Genomic DNA, 27,194 nt, shown 5'->3' with positions numbered 1-27,194 from the left:
GCGAAGAAACAGAAGATTTGGCGTACCGTAACATGGCCACACTCATGGTCATTCTAAGGTTTTCCGGATGAATAACAAATTTGTATACCTACTATTCCAGTTTAGGCAAGTGCATCTGCTATATGGACTAGGATGAATATAGATGCAAGGTTTGTTAAAGGATGAATAGAGATGCACTTGATGTCTTCTCGACTATGTTATATTGTCATTCTTCGAAACTAGACTTTGTGCAACAAAAAACACCGTAAGCACCCATACAATTCCTCTTATGCAGTTTTTCATTTTGCTACACCACATTATTGTCTTTCTGCCATTTACGGACATTGCTAATGGTCCAACATAATACAACTTAAGGGTTGTGTCGGGGAAAAGCATCTACGAATAAGAAATCAAGGTTTTTACATCTGGGCATGTGCGAAGCACGGGCGCACTACTAGTAATAATAATAATATACTCCCTCCATCCCAAATTAGATGAGCTAGTTGGTTATAAATTTTGTCCCAAAATAGATGAGCTATTTCACTAATTAAGGAGGTATTTCTTAAACTACCCTTTTAATTGATTATTGTTACTATAAAAAATATGTATAATTTGATAGCCATGTCTATATTCGTTAAGTAGGTGTTTTAAAATGCTTTTCAACGGTATAAAGTTTACGAAAAACCGTGGTATAATTTAAGAGAAATCATTTAGTATAAATTTTACTAGTTATTATTCATAAGGGTATAATTGTAAAAAAATACTTAAATATATTCCCCTTTTCTCCTTGCCTTAAGAATTGTGTAAACTATAAATAGCTCATCTAATTTGGGACGGACGGAGTATAACAAAATACTCCGAGAATTGTTAAATAAAAGAAAAAACACTCCAAGGCAAATTAGCCTAATCCCATCAGTTATCGAGCCTGGCCGCCCAAGCTCCCCCTATAGCAAGCAAGTAAACCTCGTTTGCTACCAAAATCAGAATGGGACTAAATTGAAACCCAAGAAACAATTAAACTAAAAACTCTTTTAGGGGTTTTAACCTTCTTTCTAGGTTTTCTTCCCAAGTAATTAGCCTTCGTCATTCTTCTATATCTACTCTCTCTCCCCTTCTCCATAGTCTTTATTACCGAATCGGCAGTACCAATTTTCGGTTAAATTCGCCCCCTAATTAACCCCTTAATCATCTTTCTCTCTACATGGCTGTTTCAGTACCAATTTGTATATCATCATTTCTCTAATTCTCTTCTCGCATTCTTATAACCAAAAATATGTTTGAAAGATGGGTTCAGCCGCTCCTATTAGGTTATCTTGGTCCATACATCAAAGATTTCCAAAGAGAACAACTCAAGATCGGATTATGGAACGGTATGAAAATTTTCATCTCTCTAATTGTCTGGCTTTTCAGATATTTCGGATAATTTGCGTAGATTTTCTTTTTTAGTAATGGTGATTACAGAAATTGTATGCCTGATTAGTTCAATGTTGGTTGACTCTTTGCAGAAGAAGTAGTGTTGGATAATGTGGAGCTGGTTCTTGAAGCTTTTGATCACCTACAGTTGCCTTTTGCTATAAAACGAGGTGTGGCTTTAAACTATATCCTTTTCTTTTTTGTTTTTAGTGATCATCAACATTGTAACTTGGAGAACTGTTGCTATTGTTGAAGGCTATACTATGGGATGGTTATTTTTCATCTCATAAGCAAGTGGACAGTCGGTATTAACGTTGGATTGACCTAGTTATTTTAACCTCGAATGCTGAGTTGTAATTCTTTGATACAAGACTCCTAGTTGTTAGTATGAAACAATACTTTTAAGTAAATGATATATATGTCAGTTTAAACAATACTATTTTTCAATCATCTGAACACTTCCACATTGTTTGCGAAGAGTAGGAGAATTTAGTGTTGCTTGAATGAGTGCCTCCTTTCAGTTGGACCAATACATCATGATAAATCCTTCATTTGGCAGCAAAAGCTGTCTCGCAGCTGGTAACTATTTGCGCATCTTTAAAGAAAAGGCTTTAGTCAAGGTTATAATCTCCTGACAGGCTAAGATATGATTGAATTTGTGACCCTTGAACCATTATCAACTTTTGATCCCATTTACATGATTGCATGCCAATAATGTTACATTTCTGTTTCTCCTTAGTTTTGTAAGAAACCGCGCCATAAACTAAGAGTCGATGCACATTTTATGCCCATCATGTACTTTCTCTAGTTGTAAAATTTAACTTGGATATGATAGGTCGCGTTGGGAGGTTAAGCATAAAAATTCCTTGGAAGAAGCTTGGTTTGTCGCCCATCATAATTGTTCTAGAAGATGTCTTCATTCAAGCTGGCCAAAGAGATGAGCATGAGGTGATAGAATTTTCTTTTGTATCACGACATAGTTTCGCACCCATTTATTTGATGGACGAAAGGATTTGCAGGGATACTAATTGGTTTATATTTTCTTTATAGTGGAATCCAGATTTAGTCGAAAGAAGAGACATCGCAGGCAAAAAGGCCAAACTTACTGCTGCGGAGCTAGCAAAATTTTCTAGACGCGTATGCGGTAAGTTCCAAGCACCAAAATATTTATTTCTTGTTCTTTTTTACCATCCAGAAACAGTTAGTTTGTTCTCAATTCTCAAGAGCATTTCGGAATGTTAAGTTCTTATGCCATTCAATATGCTGGGTGGACTGCTGATTCAACTAGTGCCGTGAGTGTATACTGAACCCGATTTACATCTTCTTCAGTACGACCTAATCTAATATTCTTTGTTTGCAGAAAATCAGACCGGACAAGCATTTGTTTCTTACATTACTGCCAAGGTGACACAGATTTTTGCTTATCAACCAGATCGTTTTGAATTGAAAAAAACATTGTTCATATTCTTTAATCATATTTTGTGTTTTTATTTCTGGCAGCTTCTTGATAATGTCCAAGTCTCCATCAGAAATTTTCGTGTCACTTATACTGATCAGCAGATTGGCTCGGTAATTTGGCTCCCCCAAAAATGTGTTTTAGGCATTTATGATTATGCTTTTCCTGTACTTCTTCAATTCATTATTATCTTAATATGTTATTTACTTTCCGTAGAAGCTTAAATTGTTGCAATACATATGGTGCGATGATGATCTATAAGATTTTATCACGCAATGCATCTTTTGCATTTCATAATTTTTTCTTCGGAAATAGATTGAGAATCTTTCTAGTGCAAGTGATTTGGTTGAGTTCTATGTTTGACAAACTCCACTTTTGGTTAATGTCCCCTATGCTACTGAAGGCATGATGCTATATAAGGCAAAAAAACTGTCACCTCGCGTTATCACGCCTAGGCGTCGCCTCAGAAACATGGGGGCTCCTGCATAATTACTGGTAAACTACAATGTAGCATACTTCAAATTTCTATAACAAAAGCATAGTATGTTTGATGCATAACAGTTCCAACAGGTTAGTTATTAAGTAAGCACATACTTAAAAAAAAATTCGCCTCACAGCACCTTAATTTCACCGATGCAGTAATGTATTTACCTAACTACATCACTCGCTAAGGCCTGTGTAGGAATCACTTAGAAACCATAGAATGGTCTCGTATTTTGTCAAGTCTGGTTGTTGTGTTGCCTGTTAGTAGAAACTTGGTTTCCAGGACTTGAAAACCATATAACAATCCAAACGAACCCACTACATCAGGACCCTTTCGACGTTGAACATATTTACCCTAAGATCTGTATCCTCTTAAGTATTTGGATATATGGGTAAGCAGGAACTATACTAATCCTTGATTGATATAGAGCATGCTAAAGCAATACAAGTTGGTTTAACTTTAATTTACTCAATTGTTTTAAATTGTTATAAGCATTTTTCGAATCGGTAATTTGTCTTGGAACATCCTTGAATGCATGCTCTGTTGTTAGTTCTTCACACTCTGAAACTAAGTTGATCGTTTACTTTTATTACATGGTTTGCAGGCACCATATACGTTTGGTATAAGGTTTTCAAGTCTGACGACAGTGAAGCACAGTTCTATCTGGTATCGTACTACCTTTTGTTTCAGATATTTATGTAATTGTAATTCTTTGGTGGCTATGGATTTAGGTTTATGTATCACTGCAATTCTGTTTTAAACTTTTATTACTTTGTAAGTAAGATATTTAAGATTGTTTTGTTAACCTCTTCTGCGCATGTAGTTTGACAACATTAGCTTGTTATCTCGTTCTCGGAAATCAAGGAATCCATTAGAACTCATGTCATTGTCGCTATTACTTATTTTTCTTCCTTATGCTTCTGCTGGGTATGGTTTGAGGATTCCCCCCACCCCACCCCCATTAGAACTCATATCACTGTCGTTATTACTTATTTTTCTTCCTTATGCGTTTTCTTCCTTATCACTGTCGTTATTACTCATATCCTGTCATACTGTTGGAACCTAGCGTCTTTAAATTCTTGTTTTTACAGGACATCCGTCAGAAGTCGAGGTGATCGGGTGAGCAAGATGTTGGAGATATCAGGCTTGGGAATTTATTATAGCACATCTGAGGGACCTTCGAATTCAATGGGTATTGAAGATGCCGCTGAGTACCAATTGTTCAGTGATGCGAGAGTGGGAAGTGATACGAATGATTATATAGTGGCCCCATTTGATGTTTCTGTGTCTTTTGTGGTACGCAAGTTTGGTTAAGACCCATATTATTTTCATCTCTTGATACTATATAAGCCGTTTTTAGGTAATCATTATGCCAGTTGTGTTGGCTCCCTTTTCTCAACCGTCGTCCACTGACTTCAAAAGGGAAAGGGGAAAAATTAAAAAAGTATATTCCACGTGATGTAGGCGTCAAGATCTTTAGTTAACTATAATCTAAGAGGTTAGGGGCTATATCATAAGGTTCTTTGATGGGTGTCTGGTAGTTAATTATTTTGTTTCCGGAAGATTTAGTAGTATTCTTGCTAAGTAATTATCTGAACTAGGTTGTCTTCTTTCCCCAGATTTTTGAGACACCTTCATTGGTTTAAGGGATGCTTCATAATTTAGTGCATGCTTAAATTTAGTTGTTATCTTTTGAGAAACTTTACTTTTAAGGCTGCCTTTTCTTATTTTCGGTACTGCTGGTGAGTAGCTGCATTTTTGTAGGTGAACAGGTCTGAGAAGCTTGAGAGTGATGTTCCACAATATTCTATTGGTGCTGAGATAACTTCTCTGGTTGGTCCTTCACCAATACAATCTTTAAGTCCATTTAATTATGCTTCATTGATATGAACCAATGTATGTTTACTGTGGAACTTCATTAGGTGCTGCAAATGAATGAAGTTCAGCTCAAGCAAATCTTTATTCTTTGGGATTATTTATGCACATCTGAAGTGAGGGAGAGGTATGTTCGACGTTCTGTTTCTTTTCTTATCATTACTTATTACCGATGAGCATATGTGACCGATTGATACGATTTTGAATAGGAGTTAGGCCTTAGTTTCTTTTGGCCTCGGAAGTTTACGATGAACTCGTTAATGTTTTAAGTTACAACTTCATGTAAAATTTACACCGTCTTCCTAGAATACCAAATTTGAAAACCGGATTCTAATTCAGTCATATAGCATGTCAGCTTCCAGAAAACGACACAGCAGATTATTCTACAGCCTGGAACTGCAGATTATTCTATTAGGATCTGCCTTAGGTAATTCTTCATGTTTTTTGGGCGTAATGGAACATAAGTAACAATCAGCACTAGTTTAAGTTGTTAAACATGCTTTCGTATGATAATGAAATTTGATTGAAAGTGTAATGGATTAGCAGGGGGCTGCACCTGCATACATATCCCCATGTATCCGTTTCTTATTTTCCTTTTCTTTCCTAAAATTCTTATCGTTCCCTTCTTGGCCTATCATAAAATCTTCAATTTTGCTTTAACGCTCTATTTTTTCTCGTTAAGTTACTGCCATGTTTACTTAATAACCTCCAAGTATGTTATGGCCTCTTGTTCTAAATCACATGTTTTCATTTATTTGAAATTCTCACCACATACTCTAGTCTATGATGATTGTATGCCTTCTCATGTTTCACGATGGAGGACTGGTTGCAACCTGCGTTCCACCTAGAGAATACCATCGGTCTCACAAAAAAAGTGGTTCCATAATAAACAATGAGAAACCCTGATCTGCTCTTTTCCCTTTAATTACCCCAGGTATTGGCGTTATCGACCATCATTTGATTCTTTATCAAGAAAACCAAAGGGTTGGCAAAGGATGTGGTGGCACTACGCCCAAGAATCCATCTTATCCGATGTTCGTAGAAAGTTAAAGAAGACTTCCTGGAAACATCTTGGGTGGCGAATGTAAGTTAACTGCTATTCAAGATTTAGTTTGTTTTTAATATGCGATTAAAGGTTACTATGTATGGTTTTTGTTTGTTCACTTGTTCTTTGAATAAGTTAATTGCTATTCTGCTATTCTGACAATGCATTTCAGCAAGCATTACTTACTAGGTTGTATTTGGATTTGATCATCTTTGATTAAATAGACAATGAACAGTAATACTTACTTTGCATTACTTACTAGGTTGTATTTGGATTTCAGCAAGCATTACTTACTTTTAGGACCTCTGGTGCTTTAAAGTTTGAAGACTTCGTGGTTCGAGGAAACCATTTTTTTCTGTTGTCTTGAGAACCTCTAGATCAATCCTTGTTTCTTGATTTTTTTTCCATGTTACAATCCGTGTATTATCTCACAGTTCGCTATCTAATAATTGTTGATCTCATAAAGAAGATAAGTTGCGTGGCTATGCACATTAAGTTGCTTCAGAACACTAAGAAAGCACACTTCTGACTTATCATTAGAGTCAGATTCATGCCATAAACATGTACTAGCATAGATGTTATGTTAAACCATCTCCAGTCATGGCTGTGTAAGAAGTGTTAAGAAGACGATAATTGTCCATTTAAAGAAGACGATAATTGTCCATTTAAAATGGTGGGACAAATGCAAATCATTAGAATGGCATCAGGAACAGTAACCATTCACAGCTAGCAAAACAAATAAATAAATCAGTTTATTTGATTTTATGGATGTGCGGTATATGCTTAGCTGTGAGTCAAACAAATTAAACAGCGTTGCAGACATTATTTTTTTTTATTGGATTGCTTGGATAAGCCACTGTGAGCTTAAATTTTGATTAACTCTCTTTATGAATTCCAGGAGCTACCGACGAAAGTATGTGAGCTTATACAAAAGAAAACTGGACTTTCTCCATCAAAAGCAGGTAATGTTTTTGTAATCTATATTATTATGGTTGTATTTGTAAAGAAACATTCAGAATATCAATATTGAATATGTTGATCCGGATTAGTCACGTAGAATTTTTGAACTTCTCGTTGAGATGGATATTTTTTTTGTTTTTGTTTTGTTTTGTTTTGTTTGGGTAGACACCTTTTCCCCCTTCATGCAATTAGTATTTGGGCCCTGTGGATCAATCAGCATTTTGTTTCATTTTTTTCCAACTTTTAATTGGATACTGTAGATGTGCATAATTTTATGGTTTAATTGTTGCACTCAGTTGTCCAGGAGTTAACTCTGGTTATCCCTGTCGTTGTAGGTCATTTCAATTTTTCTGCAGTTTGTGGGTCATTTCAATTTTTCTGCAGTAATTATTGTTAGTGAAGGTCAATTTTCTTTTGAACATCGTCTGATTACCACTGTGTTTTTATTTTTAGACTGTAGAAGAAGACATACTTAAAGAATTGGAGCTTATGGAGAAAGAGACAGATATTGACGACATCTTAGGTTTTAGGTCAATCGCAGAACGTGAATTGGAGGTATGAGCAGTATTGTAGTAATGGATTTGATTGGTGTTTTTGATTAAGTTGATGCAACGTATACCTGACTGAATTCTTGTCTGAGTCTTGTACATATTTTAATTAGGTGACCTAGATTTTGGATTATCATCTGGTTAATTTTGTCTAGGACCTTCTTTTGTTTTTTATTTCTTATTTATTAATGCATGATAGTGGGTTAATTGGTGTAATGCTGAGGAATAAGCATCTCTAAATATGTATGCAGAAACTGCTGCCGAGCTCTACAGCTTCGAGTGTGGGAGCAAATGGATGGATAAATTGGTTATTTCGTGGCATGCTTGGTTCGGGTGAAACAGCGGATTCAAGCCAGTTTTCTGGTGCTGTTTCTGAGGAACTTATCAAGGTGTGCAGGACGTCTTATCACGATTTAGGATATGTTGCTTTCAGAGTTTCTCAATAGTTTTTCCCTATGCAGGATATATACGAGGCAGCAGAATTCGTGCCAGTTCCTACTCTTGATGTGGGTGTTTCTACAAAAAGCAGAATCTTATCTTCAGTCAAGTTCGAAGTTCATAAAGTCACTGCAACACTAGGCAGCAAGTACATATATTTCTCTTAGAAACCCTTATTTGGTTAGTTGTCTTTCTGTTGCAAAATGTTTTTTGTAACATATTGTTATATATGTACTCATATGCCTTTCTAATAATATAGTAGACAGAAGCTGAATGAAAGAGGGTCAATTAAAGTTTCCCCAATTTTTGTCATATGCTCTTTGCTATCTTACAGTGGGATCACTTTAACTCCGTTTGATGTTATGTTAAATGCTCACTTCATTAAATAATTTTTATGGTGGGCTTTTTTTTGTGAAATTTGATGGAGTACAATAGTTTGTCAGGTAACTGTTCGCTACGAGATTATATTTTCTCTGCTGATATATGAAGTTCTTAAATTTTGTTAACACCACATGTCTATTCTTGATTGGGGATCATGAAATGAAAAATATATAATAGTCCGGAAGTTACTTTTTTCATCTCTTTTAGCTTTTTAGGCACCTCTTTGCTGTTCAATTTTCTTTTAATTTGTTTACGTCCTCATTAGCATTTTAAATTACAGGCTGTCAGTTAATTAAACACTTGTGCGTTTTTCTTTATATATATCCAGGATCAGCCAGAAGGAAGTCATACAGATAAATTTGGATGTCGTGGATATTGACTGTAAACATTGGGACGAATCATGGACAATTCAGCTGTTGGTTAATTCATTGGGTCTGGTGGACCCATATGCTAAGAAAGACATTCTGCTTCTTGGAAGGGTATTTTGTATTTGAGCTCTCTTGTTTATTGTTGGAGGTTAATTAATGTCAGATGCAGTTTAGGGCGTAATCAGAATCAGTTAACATCTATTATGATCATCCAACTCCAGAACTAGTGCGTCTTGGCAATCGCTATTATAGCTAAATTTCTTATTAAAGTTCGCATTCCCAAACATTCTGGGTGTTCGTTGTTCCCTCTTTCACATTCCTTCGGCTTTCTGTTTGTTTTACCAAGCACAAATCCGACCACTAAGATAAATATTTTGTAAATTCATTTTTTTTTGTCAAAGTAAGCACTAGGATTGTTTTCCTAGTTCTAGCCCAACGCAAGCTCAACGCAGAATAGATGCCTAGCTTCTTAAACTTCTGTCCTGAGTTTGTAACGATTAACCACTTGCTGTTTTGGTTACTGGCCATTGGGATAAGCAAATGCTTATTCCTGCTTTTGAGGCTAGCTTTGCATTACTAAAGGAAATATCCTCACGGTTTAGAGTCAAAATTTTGAACATTGTTTCTCAACTAATTCATCTCTTATTGGGTTATTTTCTTTCTTTTGTTACTTGGGTTAATTTCAGTTTCTCAGAGGAAAGTGTTTGTGGTGTATGTTACAATCTTCTCATGTCTGAGCTAAGCTAGTTTGATACGTATTCTATTCTTCTCTATCCGACAACCTTCTTTAGGGATAACTAGTTGGGGTCTATTTGGGTACTATAGTCCGTAGTTGCACGCGATTCCATATTTCTAGCTTTGATATACTGTAAAACAACCCCAGTAAATCAGTTCTACAGACTTCTAGTTTTGTTCCATATTTGCAAGTCTCCATTATTTTTCATGTTGCGAGATTGTTCATTTGCTCTTTTAACAGTATATTTTTATGAGTGCGACTTTCTTAGGTTGAATTTGTGCAATGCAGGATGTCTCTGAGCAAAGTAATTCGAATGATAAACTACGGTGTCTCAGGGTTGTAGTTGATACATCTCCTATAAACAATGACACTGATCTTTCATTAAAGGTACTTTTAGTGGCTGCTGATCATATTGCAAATGACATGCGCTTGAGAAGTTTGTAAATTGTAATCATGTTACTTGTTCTCCTAGGTTGAGCTTCAACCTTTAGAAGTTATGTACGATGCTGAGTTTTTATTGAATCTCTTGGACTTCCAGTGGTTTTTTGGATCATTCCATTCTCAGCGTGAGAGAGTATGTTCTCCAACACTTCCTTAAACTTATAGAAAAATGTAATATAACATTGCTCTGTGAACCTATGAACCAGTATCGCCTTTCCAATAGCAGTTGAAGGTATCTTGTTTTGATTTGTCACAAGTTGTTGAAGGTTATGGCAGTGGTAAACAATTCCCAAGTGTTAGTTCATGATGAGATATGTTCTTTACACGTATGCTTAGATTTGAACTTATAAAAAAATGTAATATAACATTGCTCTGAGAACTTATTTACCAGTATCGCGTTTCCAATAGCAGTTGAAGGTATCTTGTTTTGATTTGTCACAATCATGAAATGAAATTGTTGAAGGTCATGGCAGTAGTTCATTTTTACATTCTACTTGTGAGTCAATTCCCATTTGTATGTCTAGGTTGCATAATTCTCTCTCCCTCTCTCTCTCTCTGTGAAAAAGTGAAATCTTTCAATTGATTAGTAAACTAATTAGTTCCCGCCTTAAATACAGGTCCTCATGTCATTAAATGAGCTTGAAAATGTTAATGCTCGAGTACTATCGAAAACTGAGTGAGTTTGTTCCGTCCTGTAATTACTGAGCTTGTGACTCTTCTCCTCATTATTTTTCCTCTGAATATCTGAATCATTTCGTTAATAATTTTTTCATTTTTTTCGCCAGATATGTTGTCTCCAACCGTAAACAAATAATTTGGGATATCAGTTTCAGCAGTGTCTCCATCAAAATTCCATGGGAAACAGATCATCATTCCACACAGTATTTTTTGGTAATCTGCTTAGATATTTATTTGTACGTGCATTCCCTAAGCGCCCGTATTGTACCGTTGTATTCGGTTTCATGGACCACGAAAACATGTTTTTCTTATTCTGTTCATGGTTTGAAGTATGAATTGTTTTTATATTTACTGAAAGATGGTTCTTTTCTGCCATCAAGTAGTTCGCAAATATGGAGACCCATGGAATAAGACAATGGAACTTTATATAATATTTTCAACTAGTTGTAAGAATAAAAATTCCAAAAGATGAATGAAAAGCTTGGATATGCTTACAATTGGCATTCAGATACTTTAAATGTCTTTGTTTTATCTGTTTTCTAGCCTAGGGTACATGATATAGTGAATAGTGATTTATAGAGGGACTCTATGTCTGATAAGGTGGCTTTCATTTCAAAGATGAAAACCTGTTTCACTTGTTAAAGTTTCTTAGCTATTGACTTCCATTTTTTTTTACAGAGTTTGGACTTGGGAACTCTTATCTGTGGATCAAGGATTCAGAAGGAAACTCTGGCACCAAAGCGGAAGCCCGTACCTGACTATTTGTCCACAGCTTTCGGGGGCACAACTTCTTCCAGTGATAGGACAGTGACACCAGTTGACCACCTTCAAGATCTGTACGATCACTTCGAAATTACTTTGACTGGTTTTGAGGTCAGACTTTCAGAATTTTCTTCATTTGATTTGATTTTTTTTTTTTAATATTTCATTTTTTATTACTTTCTCTCATGCATTTGATTTTTCCCATTACCGTTGCTAAAGTTATCTCTGACAATAACATTCTACAGGTGAATCTGACGGTACCTGGTTGTTCTAGAGCAGTCTCCATTGTCGAGAAACTTGATGCATCTATTACGTTGGCATCATGCATTATACCAAATGAATCGACGTTGAAGCAGCTAGAGGTAATTAATAAACAATAATTATACTTCATGCTGTTATTGTGGCAGTTATGTGCTAACCTCCTTCCACTAGACACCTTTGGTCATTGGAAGGTTTAGATTTTAATCTTTACATAATTTTAATTCTTGCATTACGATTGGGTGTTTCACAATCAGTACTTTGAAGTGCTTGATCAAAAAAAAAAAAAATTGTTGTCTTGCGGAGAGCTTTAGAATGAATGAACCGGAATAGGCTCAAATTTATTTGGACAGGTTTACCACAAAGTCATGGGCTTTCTCAATGATGCATTTGCTTGAAAGGATGTATGCTCTTTTGTAGGAGAGAGAACTGAATCCACAAAATTTTATTTAAGTGCTGTATTATCATTAAGTACTGCAGTATATAGGTCAAAAGAGTGTACTAGGTCGTCTTTTCATTTATTATCGAAAAGAATTCTGAAACTGCTTAGTATCGCTTTGAATTTCAGGTCCATGTGGTTGTGTCAACACTTGGTGTACATTTCTCGCCCTCAATATATGGTGCAGCTGTTGGCTTGATTAAATCTTTTGATATTCTGGCTCCGCAATCAGAATCAGAATCTGTGCCAAGTGCTTTCCAATTCTCTTTCACGGCTAATGTTGAGCTTGTTAGCTTGCATGTACACACCAGTGATGACGATAATGGAGATGGTAGCCTTCTTCTCGTCTGTGCTCTTGGGGAGTTGGACATTCAGTATGTACATCTCTCTCTCTCTCTCTCTCTTCCTCCTTTTTTTATGCATAAAAAACAATTTCAGCGTTAGTTTTATTGGTTCATGTTCACATGTGATGCTTTATGTTCGTCATTCAACTTTCTACTTTCTTATTATAAACTCTTTCATGCTAATACTTGTTTTGGTTCTGATATTTCAGCTTTCATGCTAATACTTGTTTTGGTTTTGATATTTCAGGTATGCTCTCGAGCAAATGACAAAAGCATGTTTTGTCTGCGTCAAAACATTGAAAATTGAAACAGGTAAACTGAGCGATGAAACTAGTGACTTAACATTATGCTTATCCAAGAGTATATCTGCTGCTGCACATCAGCACGGATTTGTCTCAGAAGCTAACACTCCAAAAAGTGACGGTGGTGAAAGAAGTAGACCTTTGGATGGATGCTTTATTATGCACTATCAAGCGGATGAAGTTTGTCACAAGTTGACGATGTTCTTTAATGAAGTTGATCTCCATTGCTACCCTAAAGTTATTGGATCCCTCCATCAGTATTTCGATAGCTTATCTCGATATGATTCTTCGTCATTACCTTATTCGGGCAAAAGCTTAGCCAATAGTAAAGAATCGGGCAAAAGCTTAGCCAATAGTAAAGAAACAAAAGATAGAGTACTGATGTCTGGATTTTGGCCTGCAAAATTTGGGTTTTCGAATTTCTGCGAATCTGGGTCAACTGAGGCATGCATAACTGTGGGTCAGTTTCCCTTCATAACTATTGATAGTTCGGGTTCCCTCGGTAGAATTGAGCAGTCTCTTATTCATGGCATTTCTGAGTGGAGGAATATTTTGAATGTGAGGGATAAAAAATGTGAGAGAATTGCAAAAATTAACGTTAGGAAGAGGTCTAAAGTGCCCAGAGTTCCGACAGTGAAATATTCATGGAGCAATAATGATTCCACTTCTGGGAGAAGCAGTGACTCTGCTATTTGCGTTATCGATTTGAACCTCACTGGAATCGCAATACACTTCCATGATTCATCCTGTATTCTGGGAACTCTTTCCGTGCCAGTTTCTAAGTCTTTGATTGCTTTAAGCAGGACACATTATTTGGATATGTTATGTTCTATTGAGGGGTTACATCTCTCATCATCTTGGTCGTCCCAGTACTTTTACAAGTGGCTATGGGGTTCATCTGAACACAATCTGGCCCCTGTTTTCAATTTTCGCGTAAGGATCGATGGTGCAACGAGGCCCCAAATTGAATTGTGTTTCAGCATTCAACATGTGCGCCACATTTTGCCGCCCGAATATTTGGCGATATTAATTGGTTATTTTTCTCTACCTGATTGGAACAAGAAGGAACCTGTACAATTTGTTACGGAAAATGGCAACTGCAAGGATATGGACAACAGCCATGTCGAAATTATCTACAAATTTGAGGTCCTTGACTCCGTATTGATTTTACCCGTGGATGATGATGGAGATCAAACTATACATCTTCAACTTGAACAGTTATATTGCAGTTTCACTGCAAAGAGCATAGCAGAGGATGCTCTGAAGGACATTCCTCTTGACTGTATGGTTCAAGCAGATAAAGTTGCAGATATGGTCCACGTCCTCAACATATTTGGGCGGGGTGTATCTTTGTCGTTGGTACCACGTAAGAACGAGGGACACGCTTCTTTGACTGATTGTCAGAATACCAGTTGCGGAAATGTACCCTTAATTCCAGCATTTGACGCTGATCTATGGATCAGAATACCATGCGGAAATCAGCCTTCAAATGGACTTTCTACTCCTACTTCTGTTATGGTGAAGGTTAGCAACTGGCAAATTATTGCTGAAGGTAGGCTTTCTTGTGCAAACGTCCTAGCTTCTTGTTTCATTAAAAAATCTACTCCCTCCGTTCCTTTTTAATAGGCTGGTTTTGTTTTTGGAGAAAATTAAGGAAATTAAGAGAACTAATCATTGAAAGTGGTCCGCATGACACTTGTCAATAAAATAAGTGAAGTGAAATGGTCCCCATGACACTTGTCAGCAAAAGAAGTATAGTGAAATGGTCCACATGACACTTGTCATCAAAAGAAGTTAAGAGAAAAGTGGTCCCAGAAAACTAAAGTAACATTTGACTTTCCTAATTAGGAAACCAGCCTATTTTTTTGAAACATTTATTTTAGGAAACCAGCCTATTAAAAAGGAACGGAGGGAGTATGTTGTTCTATCATATTATCATACAATTATATCAAGGTGATATTTTATTTGGGGTTTGTTTGGCAGTTGATTACTTTCTCTATGGAATTGAAGCAATTGCAAACATCGTAAATCAGCTGTCTGCAGTCGGCAGTGAATCCGAATATTTCAAATCTGATGTATTGCAGTTTATACAGTTGAAGAAGAGTATAAAAGAAGGAAGCGTAGTTCTAACCAATGTTTCAAGTCCGACCTTTATAGAAGTAAAATGTTGTGTCAAGTTACTCACAGTAAAATTATGTCAGTCAAGGGGAGGACAGTCTAATAACTTGTCAGAGCCTGTTGCCAAGGCAGATTTACAATTTATATTTTCTGGAAAGTTCAAAGACGACATACCCTTGAGCATGGATATTTGTCTTTCTAACATATCACTATATTCATTTCATACTTCCGTCATCTTGCTGCGTTCTATTGTCTCTTCAGTTTCATCTGGTTTTGAGATTCATCTGTCCAAGTTAAGTAGTGGTGACACTGAGATTGTATTTTGTATACCTTCTCTGGATATTTGGTTAAACATGTCGGATTGGAGCACAGTCGTAGATCTTCTTGGTTGCTATTCTCAGGACCAAAACAACACTGAAGTTATGGTTGAATCATCAGAGAACTCAAATTTAGGAACACTGGAACTTCCTAAAGATTCGACTGGAAATGTAATTGAGGCTTCTCCTGAGTCACCAACACCATCGTTACATTCTAACAAAGATTTTCGAGAATCCGGTAATCTGATTTTGAAGTCAGAGGAGATAGACATATCACTTCATTATCCACTCTCGGTTAGAGAAACATTTGACATTTTGAGGGATCCTGAAGTTCTTGTAGGAGTTACCTTTTCTGGTGCAGAATGCTGTAAACATGTAACAGTTACTTTGTGCAGTAGAGATACGGAAGTGATTATAAATGAAGGCCATACAAAAGTGACGTCGAATATCGAAAAGACAAGAATTACGCTGGAGACTATCCAGGGCCAGAAAGTTATTGCATGGCCTCTGTTGCAGATAAATCAGATATATGTTTCTGCAGAAATTTGTGATAAACAAGAGGGGTTTATTCATGCCACAGCTGAGGTTCGTATTGAATGTTTGGAAGTGTGGTTATCACATCAGATATTCCAATTCTGGCATGATGTTAAGATCGAACTTCCTGAAAAAACATCCTCTCAATCTTCAACCGGTATTGTGGATTTTAAAGTTCATTTAAGGAAGGCTTCTCTGCTGCTAACTGATGGGAGGGTATGTTTTTGATAAAACATGTTCAGTTTTTCTTTTCAGTTATGATTTGTCATACTTAATTAGGATGAGGATCCCATGGTTATTTTGGATCTGGTAGGAAAAATTCTGCATGGGAATCCGCTGTTGTCCCAAACAACAGTTTGTCACACAAGCCCTAGAAACTTGTTAGGCCTGTATTGCAGTTTAACTAATAATTTAGGTTGTGTACAAGCCTAATTCACTGGAACCTTGTCATGTATATTGCTCAAAACATCTGTAGTGGTAAGCATCAACATGTTGTGCACCAAGAACCAAATTGACTTTTTGATGTTTTTGATCTTTATTATGATTATATTAGGGTAATCACTAAAATGGCCAAAAGTTGAGCCCAGCTCATTGCTAATTGGCATTTGTTTTTGTATCCAGTAATCTGATTACCTATTGGCTTATCTTATGTGAAAATTCCTCATTCCTCAATTTGTTGATCACCGTTCCGGACCCGTGATTGGCATATGGGGGATTGTAAGAATAATTCCCGCAATTATGATCAACAGTTGGATTGAATTCTAGTTTATTTTGACCATTGGATCTAACAATTGAACTTGAGCATGGTGCTTCATTTAATATATATTCTTGATGGAAAATATCAAAGATTTTAATTTTAATCAGACCCGTTTACTTTTTTTCGAATGGGTTGTCTAATCACATGAATTATGTCAAACCCTGTGACCACTTAGACATTAAATATGTAAATTATTTGGATAGTATTTTCCATTTTTCTCTAATATTATTTTGTTGTGTTCCTGTAGTGGAGTTGTAATGGTCCTCTCATGGAGATGCTTTTGAAAAACTTACTGTTCCATGTGAGCCTAACTGGTGGCATCATGGAAGCTTCAGTTGGAGGAGATCTTCTTGTGAACTACAACAATCTTGAAAAGGTAAATTGGTTGCTGAAGTAATTTCAATATCGTTTTTACACTTGATAGAATGTCTGATTGACGTACACAATGAATTTATTATTAGGTGACTTGGGAGCCTTTTATAGAGCCATGGTGTTTTCAATTAGACATGGCTAGAAAGCAAGAACAAAGTGTGCTTTTAAGTACTTCCGTCATGACTGATATATACCTGAAGTCTACTGCACATCTCAACTTCAATGTCACAGAACAGCTCATTGAGGTATAGCCAGACATACCAACTTTTGAGTAATTATTCATATGATTCTCTACTTCAGCTCTCTTCCATAAACTAATGTCAGTAGCTTAAAGTTTTGGTTGGAACCGGATGGAGGTGGTGCTCAGGAAATTTTGGGCGAGGATGATACCATGTCTCAAACAACCTGCACTGACTGAACCATCCTCACCCAAAGTCATCCCTTAGATCAATTCCATGGTCCTGCCTTTTTTCTTTCTTCTCTTTTCTGTCATATCAAATAACCCATTTTTGTTCAAGGTTATCTTTAGGGTGCATGACATGATCAAAGATGCTTGGAGTCGGGTTAAGATAGATGGTCTTCCTGAGAGTCGCTGGTTTTGTGGGGGTAGTGAAACCACTGAAAATGCATACACAAGAAGGTATGCTCCATATATTCTCCAGAATGAGACTTCTTTGCCACTGCTGTTTCATGTGTATCGAGGACATGTAAATTCAGACGATTTGAACATGGTGCCTATGAAAGAAGGAAGTATTGTGCAACCAGGTTGTTCTGTCCCAATTTATATTGATGAAACTCCAGAAGAACAAATATTTCGTTACAAACCTGCTCAGTCCTCTGACAGGCCAAACGAGAAAAAATCGAATTGGGTGGCACATCATATGATCTCTGTCCAACTTGATGGAACTTCTGGGTTTTCTGTTCCTATTTCCATGGACCTTGTTGGCCGTAGCTACTTTGAAGTAGATTTTTCGAAAGCATCAGAAGCGTTTGGAGTAAATACAGCTGGAGAAGTGTCAAAGTATGGCGGAAGGGTTGAAGGGAAAAATAGAAAAACCTCACATTCTGAATTTGTTGTTCCCGTGGTGTTTGATGTTTCCGTTCAGCGTTATAGCAAGTTGATACGATTGTACTCCACTGTAAGTGTAGAAACATCTGCTTACCATTTATATATTCCTTTGTATAAAAATAGATGGTACTTATAGATGGTGACTTCAGGTAATACTTCTGAATGCAACTTCGGTGCCGTTGGAGCTGCGTTTTGACATTCCATTCGGTGTATCACCGAAGGTACAAATATTACCTTTCAAGAGCTTCTTCACGCCCACCTTACGTTTTTTAGGCTCCCTCACGCGGGTGTTTTTTAATCCAGGTGCTAGATCCAATATCTCCTGGTGATGAATTTCCCTTGCCTCTTCATTTAGCTGAAGCTGGTAGAATGAGGTGGCGTCCGGTTGGCAATAGTTACCTGTGGAGTGAGGCACATCTTCTTTCCAACATGCTGTTACAGGAAAATAGGCTAGGAATTCCGAGGTCGTTTGTTTGCTATCCATCTCATCCTAGTAATGACCCATTCCGCTGCTGCATATCGATTCAAGATGTCAGCCTTCCTTCATCTAGTGGGAGGTGCTCATCTCTTCAGACCAAAGATTCTGCCAAACAGTCGGTTGCGAACAGTCGAGCAACTCATTATGTCACTCTCACTACTCCTTTATTGGTTAAAAACAATTTACCAAGTGATGTCTCTTTCACAATAGAAACTGGTGGAGTTGCTCGTACTTTACTCCTTTCCGAGGTTTGTTACAAACTTATTCTGTAAAATCCCTGCAATATGCATTTATCTGAGTGCTTGTGCTTACTAGCATCTATGTTCTTCAGGGAGATGCTGCTTCCATTTATCACACAGATTCTACCCATGACCTGGGACTCGTGTTCCATTTGCATGGGTTCAAGCCTAGCTTTTTTAACTTCCCGCGCGCGGAAACATTTTCTAGAGGGGCCAAATTCAGCGAGACGAAGTTCTCTTTATCAGAAACTCTGACCTTCTATCCTGAATCATCTAATGGTAAGCAGCTTCGTTCACCTCTAATTTTCTGCAATACTCTACCAAACGGTTCACTGATACCATCTTTTAAATCTTGTGCCAGATCCATTATATCTTACTGTGGAGAAGGTGATGGATGCATTCTGTGGTTCCCGAGAACTAAGCATTTCTGCTCCCTTTCTTCTATACAACTGCACGGGATATCCACTCACTATTGCAGAGTCTGGTGCTGAAATGAAAGGAAATGGCTGCATTATTCCTTCCTGTTATTATTTGTTTGATGAGGATCAAAATCTAGCAAAAGAAGATGGTCTCAGTGTGTTTTCTCAGGAGGATTCACTTACCAACCCTCAAAATATTGGTCATTTTTCAAGTTCTTTCTCAAAAAATCACACAGTCTCGCTGAGGGAGAATTTAGACCTGCATTCGCAGAGGTTTCTGAACAGGAATTTCAATTCTGTAGATTCATCTGCACAATTTATCGAATATACAGAGTACCCTGATTCAGATTCTCGAGGCACCTGTTTAGAAAAAGTAAACAATGTACCCAGCAGAAGCAGCCAACTGAAGCTGTCAGCAGGAGGTAACAGGGGTGTGAGTGTAGATGCTGATAACAAAAAGGTTAAAGCATGCATGTATTCTCCTCAGTCCAGTTCCTCGGAAGGTGAACTCATGGTTAAATTAGCTACGTGCCTACCTGAATGTGTTACTGAAAGTAATAGAAGCTCTATGTGGTCTAGCCCTTTTTTCCTTGTTCCGTCAAGTGGTTCAACGATAGTGGTTGTTCCTCGAGCATTTACATCTAGAGCATTGATAATATCTGTAACATCGAGTCTCGTAGCAGGCCCGTTTTCTAGTAGGACAAGGGCCATTACTTTCCAGCCCAGGTAACCCACTGAACTAAGTGTTGTCCATTGATAGTTACTTCTAATGACGTGATTATAGTTTATGTACTATGATTTTTTTCTTGTGGTAGTATATCGTAAGAACAACCAACCTTTGTGGATTTGATTTCTGCAGATATGTCATCAGTAATGCCTGTAGCAAGGATTTATATTACAAGCAAAAGGGAACTGACTACATTTTCCACCTAGGCATTGGTCAACATGCGCACCTACACTGGTCTGATACGAAAAGGTATTGCCCCTGTTTTCTTTTGTTTTAAGCTGGAGTACTTCTGAAAATACCTCTTTCTTGGTACTCAGGAATCTCGTGTCTATAATGCATCATGAAGGCCTGGCGCCTGGAAAGACTAGTCGTGGACTAAAATAGATAATTCAATAATACTAATTTTTTTTTTGCCACTTGGACTCATATTTATGTAACTACTTTTAAGTTTCTAAATACCTAAAACAACAACACAGCAGTCTTATTAATCCCTCCTGACAGCTTCTTGTTACAAAGTTTACACCAAACTTTGTCTGTATTAGCTTCTCTGTTCTCACCCCACTCACATGCTATATCTTTACCATTCTCTGGTATTGGTACTGTGCTACAGAAAAGAAAGAAGAGGAGAAGAAGGAAAGATAGATTAGAAAACCCTAGGGTTATGAGAAATACAAAGTCATGTGGTTGGCCTTTGTTGAAACCTTGGCTAAGTTACTTAGTGGGCTAAAGCGGTGCCCAGGGCCAGGCCGTTTTTTATAAAATCGGTCCAAAATCGGGGAATAGGCACCGAAACTCCTAATGCCAAAAGGCCTGAATATTTTCGGCGGTCTTCGGGCGCCTAGGCGCTGCCTTTTACAACTCATTATGCATCACATTGTCTCATCTCTGTGTGAGTTATCTTTTGAATGAACCATGGAGCTTATCCAAGGTTGATTTTCGTTAGGGACGTACTCTTATTTATCTCAGCATCCTCAGTGAACTTTTGGCCATTCTATAAGTTGTTAGAAATCAGTAGCATAAAGGATGCATAAACATTTTATGAGTTTTTTTGGGATTGAGTGGGTTTAAAAATTTGCACTGTTGACACCTTCAAATATGATCTAGAGTGAGGAAACATACTCATAATCATAATCATAACCATAAGTTCTGTTGGTCTCTTGTCTTTTCTTTTTTTATTTCTAGTATACGCGGAAGTGACCCCAGTCTTCAGTCTTGACACAATAGTATTTACCTTTGTCTTTGGTAATCAGCTGGGGTGGGGGTGGGGTGGGGTGGAGTGGGGGGGGGGTGGGGTGGGGTGGGGGGGGGGGGGGGGGGTGGGGGTGATTTGAGGGGGTTTCTAAATTTTGAACTGGTTGATATCTGGAAAATGATCTACTTGGTGAGGATAGACATTTCTTTACAAGGGAGTATTTGCATTTGTCTCTAGGTAAAAGGTTGTTATTTATTTTGCAGGGATATGCTGGTTTCTCTTCGTTTTGATGAACCTGGATGCCTATGGTCAGGCAGTTTCACTCCTGATCATCTTGGGGATACACAAGTGAAAATGCGAAATTATGTCAATGGTGCCCTAAACATGATACGGGTTGAAGTGCAGAATGCTGATGTTTCCATTAAAGAGGATAGGATTGTTGGCAGTTCCCGCGGAGATTCAGGGACAAACTTGATTCTTCTATCTGACGACAATACAGGCTTTATGCCTTACAGAATTCACAATTTTTCAAAGGAGGTGAGTAGCTGTGACTTGTGAGGTTGTATGTGTAAATTCCGATGACAGATAATGCCCTATTCTCTATAAAAACAAAATCTGTGTTAATATCAGATAATCATGTTATTTTATTGTTTGATACTTCACAGAGGCTACGTATATACCAACAAAAATGTGAAGCGTTTGAAACGACTGTTCATTCGTACACATCTTGCGGTTATGCTTGGGATGAACCTTGCTTTCCTCATCGTCTAGTTGTTGAGGTACGTCTTCTCTTATTTGCCATAATAGCAGACTCACAGCAATAATTACTTAAGTGAAGTTTTGTGGAAACACATAGGTTCCTGGAGAACGCATTTTGGGGGCATATTCTCTCGATGACATTAAGGAGCAAATGCCCGTGTACTTACCATCAACATCTGAGGTTCATTACATACTATTTCATCTATAGACTATATTCCTAAATTTTGTTTTGTCCGTTGTCAAATTTTTTAATCATTTGATTCTATCTTCAGAATCCTGGAAAAAGGCTACTTGTCTCCACCCATGCTGAAGGAGCAGTTAAGGTGCGTCTCTAGTGCTTTGCTTGATTAAAATTTCGGTGTGGTTTTTCCTTGTAGATAAATGGTTTTGATTTTATTTTGCAGGTTCTTAGCATCATTGATTCAAGTTGTCATCTTGTGGATGATATGAAGGGAACCTATTATCCTGGCTTCAATGAGAGAAGGAAACTTGATCAGAAAGAAGAAAAAATTGATGACTATAGTGAAAGGATATCGGTTCATATATCATTTATCGGATTTTCCTTGATCAACTTGTATCCCCAGGTTTGCAAAATAGATTCTTTCTCGGTTCTTTCGGAATACTATGATTGATAATTCTGCTTTAATGCAAACATACTTAGTGAAGAGTGTATCAATCTCTGCTCTATGTTTTCCTCTTTTACTTTCTCATTACTTGTAAATATAAGAATGTCTTCATTGATGTAGGAATTGCTTTTTGCCTGTGCGAAGGATACCAAGATTGACATACTGCAGAGTGTGGATCAGCAAAACTTTTCCTTCCAAATGTCATCCTTGCAAATTGATAACCAGTTGCACAATACCCCATATCCTGTAATCTTGTCATTTGATCGTGATTATGGAAGCAACTCAACAGGGTGGATAAAAAATAAGGATATCAAGGATGAAAATGGCGCGCAAGCTTCTACACCTGACAGCTCATGCGAACCTATCTTCTACCTAGCCGCTGCAAAGTGGAGAAACAAGGATATTTCATTGGTTTCTTTTGAGTATATAAGTCTAAGGTGGTGCCATTTATTGCAGTACGTGTTTTCTCAATTTTATTTTCGGTTATGATAATTATATTCTGTGTGAATGTTTTCAGGTTAGCACCTTTGCATCTTGAGCTCGAGGAAGAAGTCATCTTAGGGCTGTTTGATTTTGTTCGTACAGTTACTTCAAAGCTGCAGAGAAAAACCCCACCTGGCCTATGTTCCACAAGCTCCTACGGTGCACATCTTGATAAAGAAGTATCCACTGCATTGGATTCTGATAATTCCAAGAGCCAGAGTCATTCCGTAAATGTTTTAAACTTCATGGAGAGTTCTAGCTGCAGCCCTCCATTACCTTCAGTAGTTCCAATCGGAGCTCCTTGGCAGAAAATCTATCTCTTAGCAAGAAGACACACAAAAATATATGTTGAAGCATTTGATTTGGCGCCAATCAAGGTGACCTTTAGGTGAGTTCTCTAACTGTTCCCACTCTTCTCGTCATTTTCTTCTTCCTAAAGTATAAATAATCCGTGCTCATTATTTGTTAATTGTTGTTCCTTCACCTAATGGACTCTATCTGGTACAATCACACTGCATTTTCTGTCACTCACTATCTAGCCATGACTTTGAATTTGACTGGTTGAATTCGATAAATTAAATATAATAGTACCGTCTAACTGTTTAATGGGCTTCACTGTTGATTGGACATTTGGCACTTGATTAATAGTGGAGATACAACAGTTGTTTCATTCGTTATGTAATGCATCTTTTGTATCTTGTTTTGAGAGAAACAATGGTTCTGGTTACCTTGATTTGTCCACTTCAATACAGTTCACTTGTTTCATTGATAATTAAACAACTTGACCACCTTGATGCTCTCTTTTAAACAGCTTTTCCAGTGTTCCTTGGATGCTAAGAAACAACGTTCCTGCTCCAAGCGGGGTTCCAAGTCATGTCAGTAGCACCGCTTTTCAGGTAAGATATAAAGTGAAATTTGGCAATTATTTCTGCTCCAGCTAGAGTTGTTATCTACCCCCTGAAACCCTTTTGACAGGATTAAAGGTTTTCATAAACTGGAACTATAGTCCATTCTGTGAACAGTCTTGGAATCTTGTTCCGGGGAGCTAATCCTTTACCGAGTTGGTTATATGTGTCCTTATTCTTCCCCAGATGCAAATATGTGCAAATTATTCTCGTATACTTTTCTTCGTATTCATCATCCCTCGTTATTGTTTCAGAGAGGCCTGATGGCTCTTGCGGATGTCGAAGGAGCACCAGTATATTTCAAACAATTAACCATTGTGCATCATATGGCTAGTTGGGAGTCGTTCCAAGAGATCCTCGTCAGGCATTATTCTCGGCAACTTCTTCACGAAATGTACAAGGTGGGATTAATCACTTAAATGTCCTGATCCTATTTTCTGAATTAGTGCCAGTGTGCCACATGTTGTTCTTATAGTGGTTCAGGTAGTTTTATGTCATCAAATTAAAGCACAATGTAGAAACTAGTATAGCTTAAACCAACTGCATCATCAGGAAAAACAAATATCCAACTTCTCTTTTTACGTTTTTTCGAAGTCTGCCTTTATCATGTCTGTTTGGTTTACCACTAAGTTTGTTAGATGGAGGCTTTCACGGTTGGTAAGGAGACTCTGGAGTTGTTTTTCTTGATAGTAATTAACTTTAAAAACGGATCTATATCTGGGCTTGCTCTATTTCTAGAGTTGTTTTTCTTGATAATAATTAACTTTAAAAACGGATCTATATCTGGGCTTGCTCTATTTCTAAAAAGAAATGCAATAAACGCACCCTAAAAAAAACTACCTAACAGGGTTTGCGCTGGTTTTATATGCCGTACGAATTTTCAACCCACTTAGCTAAATACACATTATTCCATTTTTCCTATGTACTTCGTACTTTTCTTAAGCTTCCAGGTAGCTACTACAGCTTTTAAAGTCCAAAACATATACTACGGCTTTTAAAGTCAAAAACATACAGGACTAGACTATCCTCTTGATGGATAATTTGTAAAGTATATTCTTCCGCCAGAACTCCGGCATCGTTTTCTATGTAATTTCAAATATTAACCGTAGTTTTTTCAGTATATACTTGGCTATTCTTTATGGTCCTCAGAATTTTTTAAATTGCAGGTATTTGGTTCTGCTGGTGTAATAGGCAATCCTATGGGATTTGCGAGGAACATGGGACTTGGCATCAAAGATTTCCTATCAGTACCAGCCAGGGGAATTTTAAAGGTGCGACTCTTTATAGATAGTCGTTAGCATGTTCATAAGGTGTAGTCATTATCACAACTTTTAAGGATTCTACTGTCTTTTGCAGAGCCCATCTGGGATTTTTACAGGCATGAGAGAAGGCACCAGAAGCCTTTTCAGTAACACGGTCTACGCGGTTAGCAATGCTGCAACTCAGTTCAGTAAATCTGCACACAAGGTGTGTTTAATTGTATAATGCCATGTAGTTGCATATGTCAAGAATAATCAGTTTCACATGTGACATGTTTGATAATTGCAGTAATAAAATATAATAATGATAACGTTTTATTTTGCAGAGTATTGTTGCATTAACATTTGATGACCATGCTGTTTCAAAATCTGAAGATTGGAAGGGCCTAACAGCACAGAGCAGTGGTTTATTAAATGAGTTCTTAGAGGTACATAACAACATGACCTTAATCCAGTTCACCACTCATCAGTACTTCCACCCACCTACACTTACGGTCTCTGAACCAGAAGAACATATTTCAAAAAAATCACCTGTTAACAGAAGTTCTACAGAATTATTCTCGAGAATTATTTGAATTAACATTGCTAAGTCTGAAAACAAGTTACTTTTTTTGAATTATTTGATTTGTTGACGTGTTACCTTTCGTAAATGATTCTAGCACCATGGTTATCTATGTGAGAACATCTATGCCCCCTGCAACTAAGGGTAAGGCGAGAAAGTATAAGCTAACCAACAAATTTTAATTATTCCTATTTACCTTTGTAGGGACTTACTGGATTCCTCCAGTCACCTATCAGAGGAGCAGAGAAACATGGTCTTCCAGGAGTCCTGTCGGGTAATACTTATCACTCTACAGAACTAATTGTCTTCCTATGCAACTTAACCACCGTCACGCCTACAATTCCATTACCATCTTAGTTTTTCAGGCCCTTCGCATGTGCAGAATAGTCGTTAACTGTCGCTGGTTGTTTCTCATATCTGCAGGCATAGCTTTAGGAACTGCAGGACTTGTGGCTAGACCTGTGGCCAGCATTCTTGATGTAACTGGAAGAACTGCACAAAGCATCAGAAATAGAAGCAGTCTTCACCAACCCCACCGTCTTCGTGTCCGTTTCCCTAGGCCTCTGGGTAAATATCTCCCGCTACGACCCTACTCTTGGGAAGAAGCAATTGGAGCATCAGTGCTTATGAACGTCGATAATGCCAAACTCAAAGACGAGCAGTTTGTCATGTGCAAAGCACTTAGGCAGCCAGGGGATTTTGTCATCGTCACTGAAAGACATGTCTTTGTTGTTAAGTGTCCTAGTTTGGAAAATTTCGGAACACCGGAGTTTCATGGTGTTGCTGCTGATCCAGACTGGAAGATTGAAGTGGAGATGAGCTTGGAAAGTGTGATTCATGTGGATAGAGAAGATGAGGTATTGAACATTGTAGGAGGGAGCAATTCGGAAACCCCACTGAGGCAACATATGCATAAGAGAGGTATCAGTACAAGTTTTAGTACTACAAGACCGACAACTAAGCATGGGAGCCAACAGTGTACTACTCCCCTGCCACTTTTTCAAATGAGCATGGCACTGGCTAGTAAGGAAGAAGCTGAGGATGTTTTACATGTTTTATTATCTACTATCGAATCAGGCAAACTTAGAGGTTTGGAGGTGCATGTTTTGCATCGAAGCAACCTCAGGTGAAGTTCCATGTAGTGCAATAGAACACTTGTTACGAAAAAGTGGTATAAAAAATTAGTTTCTTTTTCTGTACATAGTTATATATACCCAGATTCAGGTGGTATTTCTATGTGTACACACACACACGATGACTCTATGCTGTACATTTATATTTAAAGATGAATGACTACAGACCCGTTCTACGTAGAAAAGTACCAAAGTATATAGTATATGCTGGATATTATTATCAATTTTGGCTTTATACGCTAATGAAATCGGTGTTTCTCTATTTGGTTAAATCCTCATGGAGCTCATGGTACTATTTTTGTGCAAATCTGATATTGTAAGTTGAGGTTAAACAGGAC

The 27,194-nt window shown here is 37.5% G+C and overlaps 1 protein-coding gene across 4 annotated transcripts; it reads left to right on the top strand.

Moving 5' to 3' along the window:
• The first annotated feature begins 962 nt into the window (after positions 1–962).
• Positions 963–27,036, top strand: LOC113297020. 4 transcript variants are annotated; one of them, XM_026545403.1, is made up of 47 exons: positions 963–1,349; positions 1,485–1,562; positions 2,228–2,340; positions 2,443–2,536; positions 2,753–2,796; positions 2,893–2,961; positions 3,937–3,998; positions 4,424–4,628; positions 5,097–5,165; positions 5,255–5,334; positions 6,142–6,291; positions 7,151–7,214; positions 7,666–7,767; positions 8,012–8,149; positions 8,222–8,346; positions 8,908–9,058; positions 9,972–10,070; positions 10,156–10,257; positions 10,742–10,800; positions 10,910–11,015; positions 11,481–11,675; positions 11,810–11,926; positions 12,391–12,635; positions 12,853–14,459; positions 14,891–16,092; positions 16,881–17,009; positions 17,095–17,250; positions 17,524–18,144; positions 18,224–18,295; positions 18,378–18,800; positions 18,884–19,070; positions 19,153–19,936; positions 20,070–20,186; positions 21,393–21,666; positions 21,795–21,908; positions 21,986–22,069; positions 22,161–22,211; positions 22,293–22,472; positions 22,635–22,951; positions 23,032–23,385; positions 23,809–23,893; positions 24,157–24,303; positions 25,069–25,173; positions 25,259–25,369; positions 25,488–25,589; positions 25,928–25,997; positions 26,147–27,036. In XM_026545403.1, exons 1-47 carry the CDS (start codon positions 1,253–1,255, stop codon positions 26,851–26,853), a joined length of 10,563 nt encoding a protein of 3,520 aa, XP_026401188.1. In that variant the 5' UTR covers positions 963–1,252; the 3' UTR covers positions 26,854–27,036. The 4 variants fall into 4 exon arrangements, with proteins under 4 accessions (XP_026401188.1, XP_026401189.1, XP_026401191.1 ...); XM_026545404.1 differs by lacking the exon at positions 10,156–10,257; XM_026545406.1 differs by lacking the exons at positions 25,488–25,589; positions 25,928–25,997; positions 26,147–27,036 and having other exon boundaries at positions 25,281–25,369.
• Positions 27,037–27,194: the final 158 nt, after the last annotated feature.

This window comes from Papaver somniferum, chromosome 7 (assembly GCF_003573695.1).
Source record: "Papaver somniferum cultivar HN1 chromosome 7, ASM357369v1, whole genome shotgun sequence".
Lineage (NCBI taxonomy): Eukaryota > Viridiplantae > Streptophyta > Magnoliopsida > Ranunculales > Papaveraceae > Papaver > Papaver somniferum.
The sequence above is the reverse complement of the archived record's forward strand: the minus strand, read 5'-3'. Positions and strand labels throughout refer to the sequence as shown.

Excerpts from the sequence above, each read along its gene's own strand:
- LOC113297020 (XM_026545403.1), top strand. The coding sequence starts at position 1,253 with ATGTTTGAAAGATGGGTTCAGCCGCTCCTATTAGGTTATCTTGGTCCA. Across the intron at positions 5,166-5,254 it reads GTGCTGAGATAACTTCTCTG|GTGCTGCAAATGAATGAAGT; the intron begins GTTGGTCCTTCA and ends GAACTTCATTAG. Across the intron at positions 22,473-22,634 it reads TGATCAACTTGTATCCCCAG|GAATTGCTTTTTGCCTGTGC; the intron begins GTTTGCAAAATA and ends TCATTGATGTAG.